The sequence below is a fragment of the Pteropus vampyrus genome, unplaced genomic scaffold, assembly GCF_000151845.1.
Source record: "Pteropus vampyrus isolate Shadow unplaced genomic scaffold, Pvam_2.0 Scaffold361, whole genome shotgun sequence".
NCBI classification, from domain to species: domain Eukaryota; kingdom Metazoa; phylum Chordata; class Mammalia; order Chiroptera; family Pteropodidae; genus Pteropus; species Pteropus vampyrus.
The window spans coordinates 572,753-585,150 of NW_011889142.1; the positions used below are offsets into that span (position 1 = coordinate 572,753).

Genomic DNA, 12,398 nt, shown 5'->3' on the forward strand with positions numbered 1-12,398 from the left:
GGGGGGACAATGATAGTGAGGGTCTGAAGAGAAAAGGGTGCAACCGACAAGGACATTTATTGAATACTATTGGGTAAGACCTGCTACGATGCCATGTCCTTGGCTAGGGTCCTGGGGCCATGAAAAGAGGAGGTATGGAAAGGACAAAAAAGGTTCCATAGCAACTCTCTTATTTCGAAAATCCAGAGGTCGTGATTTCCACACTCTGAGTGCTCCGTAGAAAGTCACCCTTCCCCGAGAAGTCGAGAATAATACAAGGGAGAAAGGAAAAAATGGAAGAGACCCAGGCTGGAGTTGGGCCTGTCCGTCCAAAGTCCCCAATGGTTCCTCTAACTGAGCAAGGGAAAGAAAGAGAAGGGACAGAACAACGCTGAGAGGAAGGCAGGCGGCATATCTAGCAAAGGTGATACGAACGCGCCAGGAAACTAGGAGCCAAGAGAACATGTCTTGAGGAAGGACGTTTCCCTTCTACTAACACCAGAAAGCGAAGCAAAGTCAAGGATAAAGGAGGACAAAACGACCACGTCGAACAGACATGTACGTCCTCAGGCCACCCAAACAGGCCACATTCCCTCCCCACAAAGAGGCGGCAAGGGATTTTGCATTAGTTACCACAGCACTCACCTTCAAGGATTCAACATCCGTAGGCTTAGTCCTCTTTCACCCCTAAAATGGGAGCGGGCTGGAGTGTGCCAAACCCTCTTCCCAGTAACCTTTCAGTCCTAAGAGAGGTACAGGAGAAGGGGAGGGTGGAAGCGGAAAGAAACTCTCAATACATGTTTCCAAGCGTCCCTGTTGGGAAGTTACAATGACCACATTCTCTTCATCATCCTCACCGACAAGTCTCTGAGTCTGGGTCCTTTGCACTAGTCCCCTTAAAACCTACAGAAGCCTCTGTGTCATTAAACCTGATTCCATAAACAGATGGCAAAAGACATTTTTTCAGATAAAATAGTCATAATTCATGGCTCGGGGTATACAGTGTGCGTGCGTGCGTGCGTGCGTGCGTGCGTGTGTGTGTCTGTGTGCATGTGTGCACGCGCGCGACGAATAAAGCCTTTTCTCTAAGGTTTTACGAATGAAGCTATTTCTCTAAGGTTTACTCATTGGATCCCAGATAAAAGATTCTTTCGAGAAAGGAAATCTCACTCCATCTTTCATACAATCTGAAGAGAGTAAATGATTCTTTTCAAAATGCAGCAGAACAAAAAGATGCTGGTGGGAGAAGCATCATACCCTCCTGGAAAACTGCTCTGCTGCAAAGGCTGAGGTGGCATCCTTTTACATATTTCTGGAAATGTCAACGGGCCAGCTGCTTGTTTACTCTTCATGGCTGAAGTTCACCAGGGATTGTGGATACACAATAGTGATTTCCCTGGGGTTGCAAGCGGCAGCCTCACCCCTACCAAAATGGGGCCTGGGCAGCAGTCCTGACCCAGCTATAAAGATGTCCTATCTGAAGCTCCCTGAAGAAAACCACTGTCTTGCATTTAGGAATCTCGGTTTACTCTTCTAGCCTGAAGTAACAGCAAACCGAGATCGTACTATGAATTTCTGAGAAATGAGAATGAGCTGTGGGAAATTAAGCTTCAGGACAGGAGTACGAGCTGAGGCGTAAGGGGATGCTTTCTAGGAACAGGCTCAAATCCCGGGAAACAGCAGGCCAAGCCGAAAGGATTCTCTTGGGGGCCCAGTTCCATGCTGAGCAGGGCATTCTGGGGAGAAGCGGTTGTACGTCCAGAGTTGCCTTTAGATACTGGGGAAAATAGGAGTGGATCTCTTCGAACACATCAGCGCACAGGAGCAGCCCCACAGTCTTCAAATACACATAACACGGGGAAATGATATCTGCCTGACTTTTCATACCTTTGCCAGTCTCCTCCCCGCTCACCTGCACCCCCATTCAGGCAGATTAACAAATTTCATCTGTCTGAATGAGTCGAAATTTATGCCAGGCAAATAGTAAAGAAGAAAACTTCACAAAATTCTAGAAAGACAGACTGGCAGAGCTAGAACGTTCATCTATTCTAACTCTCTCATTTCACAGATAGATAAACTAAGGTACAGAGAGGTAAAGTGTCTACTCAAAGTCACAGAGCGAGTCAAGGACACGAAAGTTGTCTAACTCCTAGTCACTGCCTAGCTAGTATTACTGAGATCACCGGCACTTTGGGGTCCATTTTTAGACGTAGAATGAGCATTTGAAGCTACTAGACACTGAGCCAGGAATCCAGCCTCAACCAGCTACTCCAACTCAAATAAATATCACCTGGTTGGCTTGCAGATACCCCAACATCTCCTTCTCATCCCTTCCAGTATGAGTCAAGATCCCAGTTTGGGACCCAGTTCGGTTGGAGAACAGATGTCTGGCCGATGGCACTGTGAGCCGAAGCTCCATAACAGGCTCTGAGCCGACCTGATCTAGCTACTCTGGACAGTAGGCAAAAGCCTTCAGCCAAAGGCAAGACGTTTCTCAAAAGATACCTGGTCCCAAAAGTTAGCAATTTAGTGGTCAGCCTACGAAAACATTGAACCAAGCAATGAAAGCCCCTAAAATGATGAGGAGAAAGACAGCCAGCCTAATTTGCTGCCGGCCTCACCAGTCCTTGGGACTCTGCCCAAAACGCAGAGTGTACCATGTTCCCATACCTAGAAAATTCTGTCTCCATCAGAGTAACCCACGAGACTGAACTATCTTGCACCCAACCTTCTTGACCATTTCCGTAGGCGGTGAGAGCCCCAGCCACACTCTCCCCACCTGGGAGCCCACAAGGGCCATGCTCATAAACTGCCTAATAAACAATGCCTCCCATCATACTTTTACGGCTCACTGCTAGACTGGCAATTGAGGTGGGAAGTGCAGGATAATGGGTTGAATTTAATTGAAAGTGCAGGATAATTTACTCTGGAGTATGTTCGGAAAGACCTAATTTTGGAGCCAATGCTAAGAACTCTGGCTTGTTCGGCCTTGTTCCCTGGACCTCTACCCCAAACCCCGCCCCAGCCCTAACTCACTTAGGGTTCCAGTAATGAGCTGGGGCCTGTGACCAGTGCCACTTTGCTCCTCTTTTCTCTCAGAGGCTCGCCTCTCATCCCAGGAAGTCATGTTATACTTCCCAACAAATTACATAGTTGCCCCTATCCTGTCTGCTCCATGGTCTGGGTTGGGGGGACTCCCAAATTTCCCACGAGCTCTGCAAAAAGTCTAGGCTCACTTCTCTCTTGATCTTTTCCTTTTTTTTTCCGAAATCAGACCTTAGTCAGTTGCCTCCATCTCAGGAACCTTTTGCCTGCCAGTCCTCCCAGGCCTAGGACCTAGGGAAAGTTGCCTTCCCTTTCAGAACAGGGAAAGAGAAGGTATAAGATATACTGCTAATGCCACCACACGACCGTACACACCATAGAGCCCACAGAGACTACACATCGCGTGCTCTAGAATGGCCTTAATTCTACATCTCTTTTGCTCTCTGATGTGGAGTTAGCCCTCAAACATGAAAACTCCCTTCCTCTGGGGCTCCCTCACGGCAGCCACAGTCATCTGCAGAGCCTTAGACCCATAAAGCCAATTAGCACAGTTTTAAGGCTGTGAAGAGAATTTTGGTTGTGGGTTGCCTCCAAACATTAATTCATAGATTTTTTAAAGATGGAAGCCATGTCGGACATTAATAGAAATGGACAATGCACCAACCTCCTTGACCGTGTGCGTGTGTGGTGGTGGCGGGGGGTGGGGGGAGGCGGGTATGTTCCACGTTCCCCAGAATGTCTATTGGGCAAATACCTGCTGATAAAGATTTTAGCGAGCCTTTGCTGGTTTATTCTATCCCTTCGAGACGTCAGGCGCAGGTGACTGAGAAATGTTGAGTAAACTGCAGAAAGGGTATGAAAGCAGAGACACATTTGGAACCTCTGGATCTAAACAGTTGCTTGAGAAAGTTGAGGTACTCAAGAATGGATGAGATCTTCTAGGAGCTCAGGAATGTGCTGGGATGTTTCCGACTTTTCCGAAGTAAAAAACTGAGGTGTTCCCGAGAATCTTCCGTATCAAAAACAACTTTCATGAATTCAAGATGCACCACGGCGACAACCGAAGCCAAAGTCTTCTGAGACCCTGGGGACATACTGAATTTCTTTCTGTCCCTTCCTGACCCATACTCACCGGAATTGAAACCAATAGCCCCAGCCAGTCAATGGGCCTAGTCTGTGTCAGAGTACACGCCAACAACAACTCTGCGCCGCACCCCCAGTTCCCGGCTGCACTGTGAGGTCTTGACAGGAAAGTCCCAACCAGCCCTCCTCCTGAGTCCCCTATGATCACCTACTTTGAAGTTCATTCCGAAGCGATGAACCTCTTCCTGGTAAAATAGTGGTTTTTGCAAGTTTTCTTACACACTCCGAAGGCCCCAGCTCTAGGCCTGCGCACACCGCGTGAAGGCCAGGGCCTAGCCTCGGCCCATCCCCCACTGCCTCCCATCAAGTTTCGCCCAGACTTTGCCACTAGCCCCAAAGGCCAACAGCAATGCTCAGCAGGTGCCCTGTCGGGTGGACTAGACCATGGGCAGAGGCCCTGGCCGCCTTCCCAAGAGCCCCGTCGTACGTTAAAGCAGGAAAGCGTAGTCTTGGGGTTGGGCGCAGCGGTGAACTTGCCCCCGGACGTTGTTCCACACGGTCCGGGGACCCCCTCCGCTCTGGCATCAGCGCAGGCTGAACAGTCCTGAGACGGCCCTGGACAGCCACAGACGCCCACTCGACTTTGCAAATGAGACTCGTGCGCCGTGGCACCGACGGGCAACAGGATCGGAGGCACCAAGAGCCCCCAAACTGCGTCTTCAAGCGGAGCCCACCCAGTGAAGGCGGGCGCCCCAGAACTCAGGGTTTCCGTGTTCACTAAGGAATGTCCAGGCCCCCTGGGAGAGCAGCAAAGTGCGCGTCGCACATGGCAAGAGGAGGGCACCCTGCAGCCCCGAGGCGCCACTGTGGAAAGCCACATACTCAGAGCTTCCAACTTGCAGCGGGTCGCTAGTGGAGCTGTCCTGAGGAGCCACAAGAGGGAGCGAGCCTTGAGGGACAGGGCATCCAGCCCCTCACCTCCCGCCGGAGATCCGCCGGCTCCCCCAGAGCGGCAGAGGACGGCCGGGCCCGGCTGGGCGGCGACCGCCGCGGGCGAAGAGAGGCGCGCACACCCCACTCCTTCCCTCCCTCCCTCCCTCCCTCCCTGTCGCCGGCCATGTGTTTGACTGTGCGCTCAGAGGCACCGGGCTCCCTAGTGTCCTTCCCCCGTCCAGGAACAGGGACTGCTCGCGGACATCCGCGGTATGGTGTCCCTGTCCAAGTCTTTCCAACCTCTCAACTGTTCCCTCTCTCCATGACTTCGCCCCCACCCGCAGCCCACCCCCCGAAAACCATTCTGCAAATATTTCCCTCCAGCGCACACGGCCGGCGTATGTAAAAGATGCGTGTGCATTCGTCCCAGGGCGATAAAGTTTTCCGTCGCCCGTGCTCGGTGAACGGCCCGGGTCCCACCGCGGGACGCCTCGCCAGGGCTGCGCAGAACCCCTCGGGCCGCGCGCCTTAGCCGCGCCACGGGCAAGGGGCAGGGGGCGGAGTCGGAGCCGCGCGCTGGGGGAGGGGGCGGCGGGCGGCCGGAGTCACCCTTGCCGCGAATGCCCGGTGGGGCGCTCGGGGCCACTCACCTGCTTGGAACTCCACTTGGCGATTGTTGTCTCTTTCCTCCTGCAGCAGCATGGAGTAGAGGATCCCGAAGGAGTTCTGGATGCCAAAGATGGAGCCGTTGCACCAGGTGGCAGCGAAGACCACCATCCAGCCGAAACCGCCTTCGGGAGGCTGGAAGCCGCGCGTGGTGCCGCGGGTGTCCACGGTGGGCGTGGGCTCGGATTCGTGCACCGCCCCGGGCTCCAACTCCAGCTCCGGCAGCGGCGCAGGGTCGGGCAGGGGCTGGGGCTCCGGCTGGGGCTCGGGTTGGGGCACCGGCACCGGCTCCGGCTCCGGCTCCGGCTCCGGGCTGCCCACCCGTTCGCGCTGCTCCTGCTCTGGTTCCTGCCAGGGCCCCCTGGCTTCGTCGCTCGCTGGGCTTTGCAGCGCCATCGCGGCGGGGGGATTGTGGCGGCTGGAGCCGGAGGAGCCGCTGTGTGGCTGGTACTTGTTTCTGAGGCCGCCGCCGCCGCCGCCGCTGCTCCAAGCGCTGCCGCTGCCGCTGCCGCTGCCTCCTCCTCCCGGCTCTGCGCCCCAGCTGGCCAGCCCGTCCCGCGACAGACGGTCCCTCGAGCCCTCTCCTCCTCCTCCCCCTCTCAGCCCCCTCCTACCCTCCCATGTCATCTCTCTCCTCCCCCTCCTCCGCTGCCCCCACCCCGCCTCTTCCTCCCTCCACGGGCAGCCGCGACAGCCCCGCGCTGCTCCCCGGCCCTTCCTGCCCCTCCTCATGCCCGCCCGGCCGCCGCAGCTGCCCCTGCGTCCCTCCGCTGCTGGCCCGAAGCCCTCGCTCCCGGCCCCCTCGTCCACACGCCCCGTACGGGGACAGTAGGAACGGAAAAGCCGAGCACACGAAGTATCCTGTTCCGCTGCTCTCGCCTCCCCGCGGGCTGCGAACGGCCGCCGACCCACTGGATCCCCACGGAAGACCGGCCTGTCCCTCCCCGCCACCCACTCCTTCCTCACAAGCAGCCTGCAACTGGGGTGGCTCCGCGGACCTCGGGACGAGAGCTGACCCGTGAGCCACCCCGCCCTGCCCTTGGGAGTCCCCGTGGCCCTCCTTGAGCTAAAGCGGGGCGACCCGAAGGGCACGGCCCAGACTTGTAAACACGGAGCGGGAACGGCCCGCTCGACCCCGGGGGCTCGGACCCCCACGGTCCCGCGCTCTCCCTCCGCCCTTCCCGGCAAATCCCCGGCGGCTGGGGAGGGGAGGAGGCGGCCCGGCGCGCGGGCCCGCCCCTCCGGGCCGTCAATCAGGGCTTTGTTTGCGCCAACCTGGAGCCCAAAGGAGCCGTGGAGGGCCGGGTCTGCGCCAGGGGCCGGGCCGGGGAGGAGAGGAGGTGCGGTGGCACCGGAGGAGGCCGGGCACGGGCGGGGCGGCGCACGGAGATCGGCTCAGGCTCCGCCCGACGCTCTGTCCCGCATCGGGGGACAGGTCGGGACGCCCGTTTGGGCCAGGGCCGCCCGGCCCCCGGCATGCCGGCTGCCCTGGTCCCTCGGGCCTCCGCCGCCGCTTTTGGAGCGCTTGGGATCCGGCGGAGCCGCCGGTGGGGTGACGTCCTCCGGCGCCCGCCGCCCCCTTCCGCCCACCTCTGGTATAGAGACCTGGGACTCCCCGGCGACCGTCCCACACTAAGGCCCCAGCCCGGCAAGGGTAAGGGACACTCGGATCCCCAGAGAGCGCTCAGGTCCAGGCCGGGGGCGGGGGACGAAGCCGGAGCGCTCTGCCTTGTTCAGTCCCAGACCCGGGGTCGGCCCCGCGACCTCGGGCAGCGCCCCCCGCCCGAGGTCCCGCGTGTAATGTAGTAACCATGAGGTCGCCGCGGGGTCACCCAGCTACTCCGCTCCCGGCCGGCGCGCCGCGGGGCGCCGAGCTCTTTCTACCCGGCATCTAATTAACCTTCCGCTCGGTGAAAAGACTGCGTGCCCGCTGCAGATGCGGCTCGGGGCTGCGCCAGCTGCCCGCGAACGCCGGGGTCTCTAAGCGTCGCAGGGCGGGCCGAGCCGGCCGGAAGGCCGAAGGTGCGCCGAGGGGCCTGTAGCGTCAGGACAGGATTCCGCCAAATTCACAAAGCACGGGGGCGGCCGGCGAAGCGGGAATCGCTCAAGCGAATAGGGCACGTCCCGTATCGCCCCGAGGTTAGTGTTAGTATCACCCGCTTTTTCCAAGCAGGAAACCTGAGGCTCACCGAAGTCAATGCATGTATCAGCCTACGATCACGGGACGAGTCAAGAACAAACCGAAATTCAAGGCAAGTGTCCATACACCGAAGCCTCACGCTCCCTGAGCTTCATTCAGTGCGGGAGTTGTAGGATTTGGCGCTCCCAGGGAGGGTGACAGGAAAGGGAGGACAGGATCTGGCTTAGCTATCCCGGTAGGTTTCCGGAGGAGTCGGTGGCCTACATGGGCCTTGAATGTTGAGAAGCATTTTTAACAGGCTGGTGGTGGCGGTGGACGTCCTAATCTAACAGGAAAAAGCACAGAGGCACAGAAGGACTCTACTCATACAGAGATAACTGAAAGCTAATCAGACCGAGTTATATATATGTAATATATATATATATATTACATATATATATATAAAAGTCCCAAGAAACTCTTGTATTTTAAGGAAAATCCACAATGCTTCAGCCATGAGGAGTGACAAATTATGGACATTATGGGCACTGGGACTTAAGACGAACTCTTGAGTTAGAGTTCTCACCGTGCACGTGACCGACTTTTCCCAGGGGAGTGCTAGCCCTGGTTTCCATTTGCAGGGAACCTGATTAAGACCCAGAACTAAGAATAGATCCCGGAGTCTCACAGCCCATCTCAGACCCCCTACTGTCTAAATTCTCTGTTCCTCGTTATTTAAATGTGATTCGAGATCGCTGGAGTGGGGCTGAGGGTGGGCGATGACACTCACTGAGAATCTCTTGGGAACGTAGTTTAGAAGGCACTTTATAATGCCTAGAGCGCTGGCACGAGGAGACCTGATTCTAATCTTGCTTCTACCATTGCACACCTGTGTGATCCTAAGTCTTTTTCCGTCTCTGAGCTTCAGTTTTTTATCTGTAAAATGAAGTGCATACCTACCTACTTCAAAGAGTTGTTAAATGTCCCGCTGAGAAGCATAGGCTTTATTTGGGATATACAAGAGAGCCACTGAAGATTTTTGAGTAGGACCGTGACATCAGAAGATACCGTGTCTTGGAAAGATAAGAGGTAAGGGAAGCAAGCGATGAACCAAGTGAAAAAAAAAAGTCGCTGATCGAAAATAAGGCGCTGACCGTCGGGATGAAGACAAAGGGATGGCTCTGTGAAACACTGTTATGGTAGGGTTGACAGAATGGATTTGGGTAGGGAGGGAAAAAGAAAATGCAAAAATAATGCTGACATTTCTCGCTTGAACGAAGAAAAGGACGGTAATAGTGTTCATAGAGACTGGGAGTTAGGAGCCGAATCGGGTCTGAGGTGCCTGTGGTTTATCTCTTCGTCCAAACAATCTTGTCAATTATAGCTCTGAAATACAATTTTAATCATGACACTTCTGCGCTTTAACATTTTCAGTGATTTTCCATTTAACTCTTAGGATTAAATTCCTCTGCCAGGCATGAAAGGTCCCTTCTGGTTTAAGACCGGCTTCATTCATTAAGCAAGTTTACTAAGAGTCTCTGTGTGCCAGGCTCTGCACTTAAATAACAATACCTTGTGCCTGTTTCCGACACGCTCATATTCGACTTGTTCAGCGCCACTCTGTCATGTTCTTCCCGCTCTTTTCTCTCATTCCCGTCAGGCTTCAAACACACTGAATTGCCCACCATTCCTGCTGGTCTCTCAGCCCTCACTGCCCATCCTCCTCAATATCCTATGGTCGAGATTCTATGTCTTTTCCTGAAGCTCCAGAGTGGGTTCGACAGAGCAAATAGCAAGGTTAACCTTGAACCGAGGAAGCCACGCCTCTTGCCTCTGTCATACCATTCGGTCATTCATTTCAGAAACAGTTACTGAGCAACTACTGTGTGCCAGTCACCGTATTAGGCGCTGGGAACATAAAATGGTCCTTGTCCTCATGGAGTTTATATTCTAGTGAAAATAGTAATAATTATAACTACTATTTATTACATTTGATTCCACTAGATGGGGGTGAAGACATTTCGAGATGAAGTTTTCTCTACAAATTTCTAAATCTGACTTGGTCAGCAAAGATTATCAATATGAAATCTTTAGAGAGCACCTACTACGATAGACTTATTCAGCTCGGCTCATATTCATAACAAGTGAGCCCTTTAAATTATTTTACTTGTCTGACTGTGCACCTTGGGAAACCCTAGTGGAAGTCTTGGCTTATCTGCAAGCGAAAGAATGTGTTTTCTTCCCATCCCTAACAAAAAGAAGCCCACAGTGGAATCATTCCAATTACTGATGCCCTTGATTACTCACACTAGTGAGTGAAGCAGAGCAGTTGTTCCTTAATGCGGTCGCACATCAGAATCATAGAGACAGAAAATAGAGACTTTTGTAAAACTACTGACTCCTGGGTGCCACTCCACACTTGCTGAATCAGAATATCTGGCTGTGGGAGCCAGGAGTACATAGGGTTTGCATTAGTTTCAGGTATACAGTAAGTACAATGGTTAGAAATTTATATAATTTATGAAGTGATCCCTCAGATATATACAGTGGAATATTACTCAGCCATAAAAAAGGAATACATACTTTTAACAAGGCTTCTGATAATATTGATGCACTACCAAGTTTTGAAAGCACTAGACCAAAACAATCATGAAGCAAATTTTGGATCTCAAAGAATAGTACGATTTCTCTAAAATTTCTCCCAAAACTTTGAGGACCAACATAAAGACGTCAGTTTGTAATGTTGCCATGTGAGGGCACGTATCATCACGTACCATTAATGAAATGACATTTTAACACTGAAATATAGAAAATGTAGAAAGGGCATAGACTTTTACTTAGAAAAGTCTTTCTCGAGAAAGGCTACTTGACAATTTTTTCCACACGTCAGCAGACTGTTGAAAATGTCACAGACCGTCATGGGTCTGCAGATTAGAGCTTGGAACTCACTGGACCAGATGACCTCTGATAGCCCTTCTATCCGTGATGGTTCTATTTTAGGCCAAAGGTATGTCCTTGCTTTGAGCCTCCCCTATTCTCCAATAGAATTTTCTGGCTAGAATGGAACCCAACAAGTCATTCGCATCATCCCCCTGCCCTGTGCTTAAATCATCCTAACTATTCGAGAATGGATGACAAATTGAGAGCTTTCTCCAGAAGGTGAGCACGAATATTTCCCTCCTTCACTTTTCTTTATTCATTTCTATGAGGGTAACTTGAGTTCTGTTGACACCACATCTCCTTGGATCCAAGAGCCAAGTGGGATTGACTGTGAAAAGGAGCCAGGATACTCTAGCAGTGGCAAAAGAAGTTCAAAGGCAGATAACGCTTTGGTTTTATTGTCCATAATCGGGAAAGAATACTGATGGGAACCCATATTACTAGGAAATAAATTTGAATGCTGACGTTTTGCGATGGCCAAAGTCGAGGCATGAAAGGGAAAAGATATTGGATGTAGCCTGATTTCAGCTTGAGCCAGCAGGCTATTCATAATAATGGGCGCATTAAAAACAAATCAATTGGCCATATTCATGGAGCCTGCTTCCTGAATGCCAAGGAAGAAAATATGCTCAATATTTGGTCTATTATTAGAGCAGACATAGAGGGGAAAGATGACAGAAGCGGCATGAGCGTTATAGAAAACAACATGACAGAAATACTTAACCCTCTGAGGGATGACACAGAACGGCAAACTTGAAGTGTGAGGAAGGGAGGAATGGACTGGCTTCTTAATCATATCAAGAGAAAAATGGAAAGAGATTTTTAAGCCTTTTATTCATTCGTTTTTTTTCATTCATTCAAGAGATATTTATTGAGAGCCTACTATGTGCCAAACATTGCGCTAGACCCTGGCTGACAAATTTTTTGTCCCGAGAAGTGGAACCCTTCTAGGGCTGGAACACAGGTGTCTTAGATGTATGTTTACAGTGCAGCATAAAGATTGGCCTTGATCTTGATAAATCTCACTTTCCTCCCATAGACTGTGACCTCCTTGAGCGTAGGGTTAGCATTATTTATATTTGTATCCTTAGCACTTAACACAATGTCTCATACAAAGAAGGTGTTCTAAATACATACATACATACGTGCATACATACATGCATATGTACATGCTTTTGGCTCCTTGATTTAAGAAAGCCCATAAACGATAGAAATGCGGTTCCTCTTTCAGGTTTGTTGTGAGGATTAGCAATAAAATATGGAAAGCACCTAGCATAGCACCTGGCATGCAGTAAGTGCTCAATAAATGCTAACAGCGAGATGGCTTAAAGATTGCTTACGTTGGAAAAAGAAGAAAATTACCTAGTATGTTCTTCGGCTTTGGTTCGATTCCAAAATCTAGAGCATACAATGTCAGAGCTGGACGGGACCTTCCATAAAGTCCAATCTCCTCATTTTACAGATGGGAAAACTTAAACCTAAAAAGAGAAAAGGACTTACTTAAGGTGATATCTAAAATACCTAAGCTTTTTCTTCTCATGACCTCAGATCCTTATGGAAGGCAATATGGCATACATACTTATAAGGCAGGGGCATCATTTTATAATTGACACAGAGAAAGATTCAATCATTT

The 12,398-nt window shown here is 51.8% G+C and overlaps 1 protein-coding gene across 1 annotated transcript in view; it reads right to left on the minus strand.

Annotated features, from left to right (window-relative positions):
- Window positions 1-6,279, minus strand: part of SLC16A2 (solute carrier family 16 member 2) — an 85,822-nt gene extending 79,543 nt beyond the window's left edge. The window contains exon 1 of the mRNA XM_011379506.2: window positions 5,691-6,279. Within this exon, the coding sequence (XP_011377808.1) occupies window positions 5,691-6,102 (412 nt within the window). The 5' untranslated portion in view covers window positions 6,103-6,279. The remainder of the gene's footprint in view (window positions 1-5,690) is intronic.
- Window positions 6,280-12,398: the final 6,119 nt, after the last annotated feature.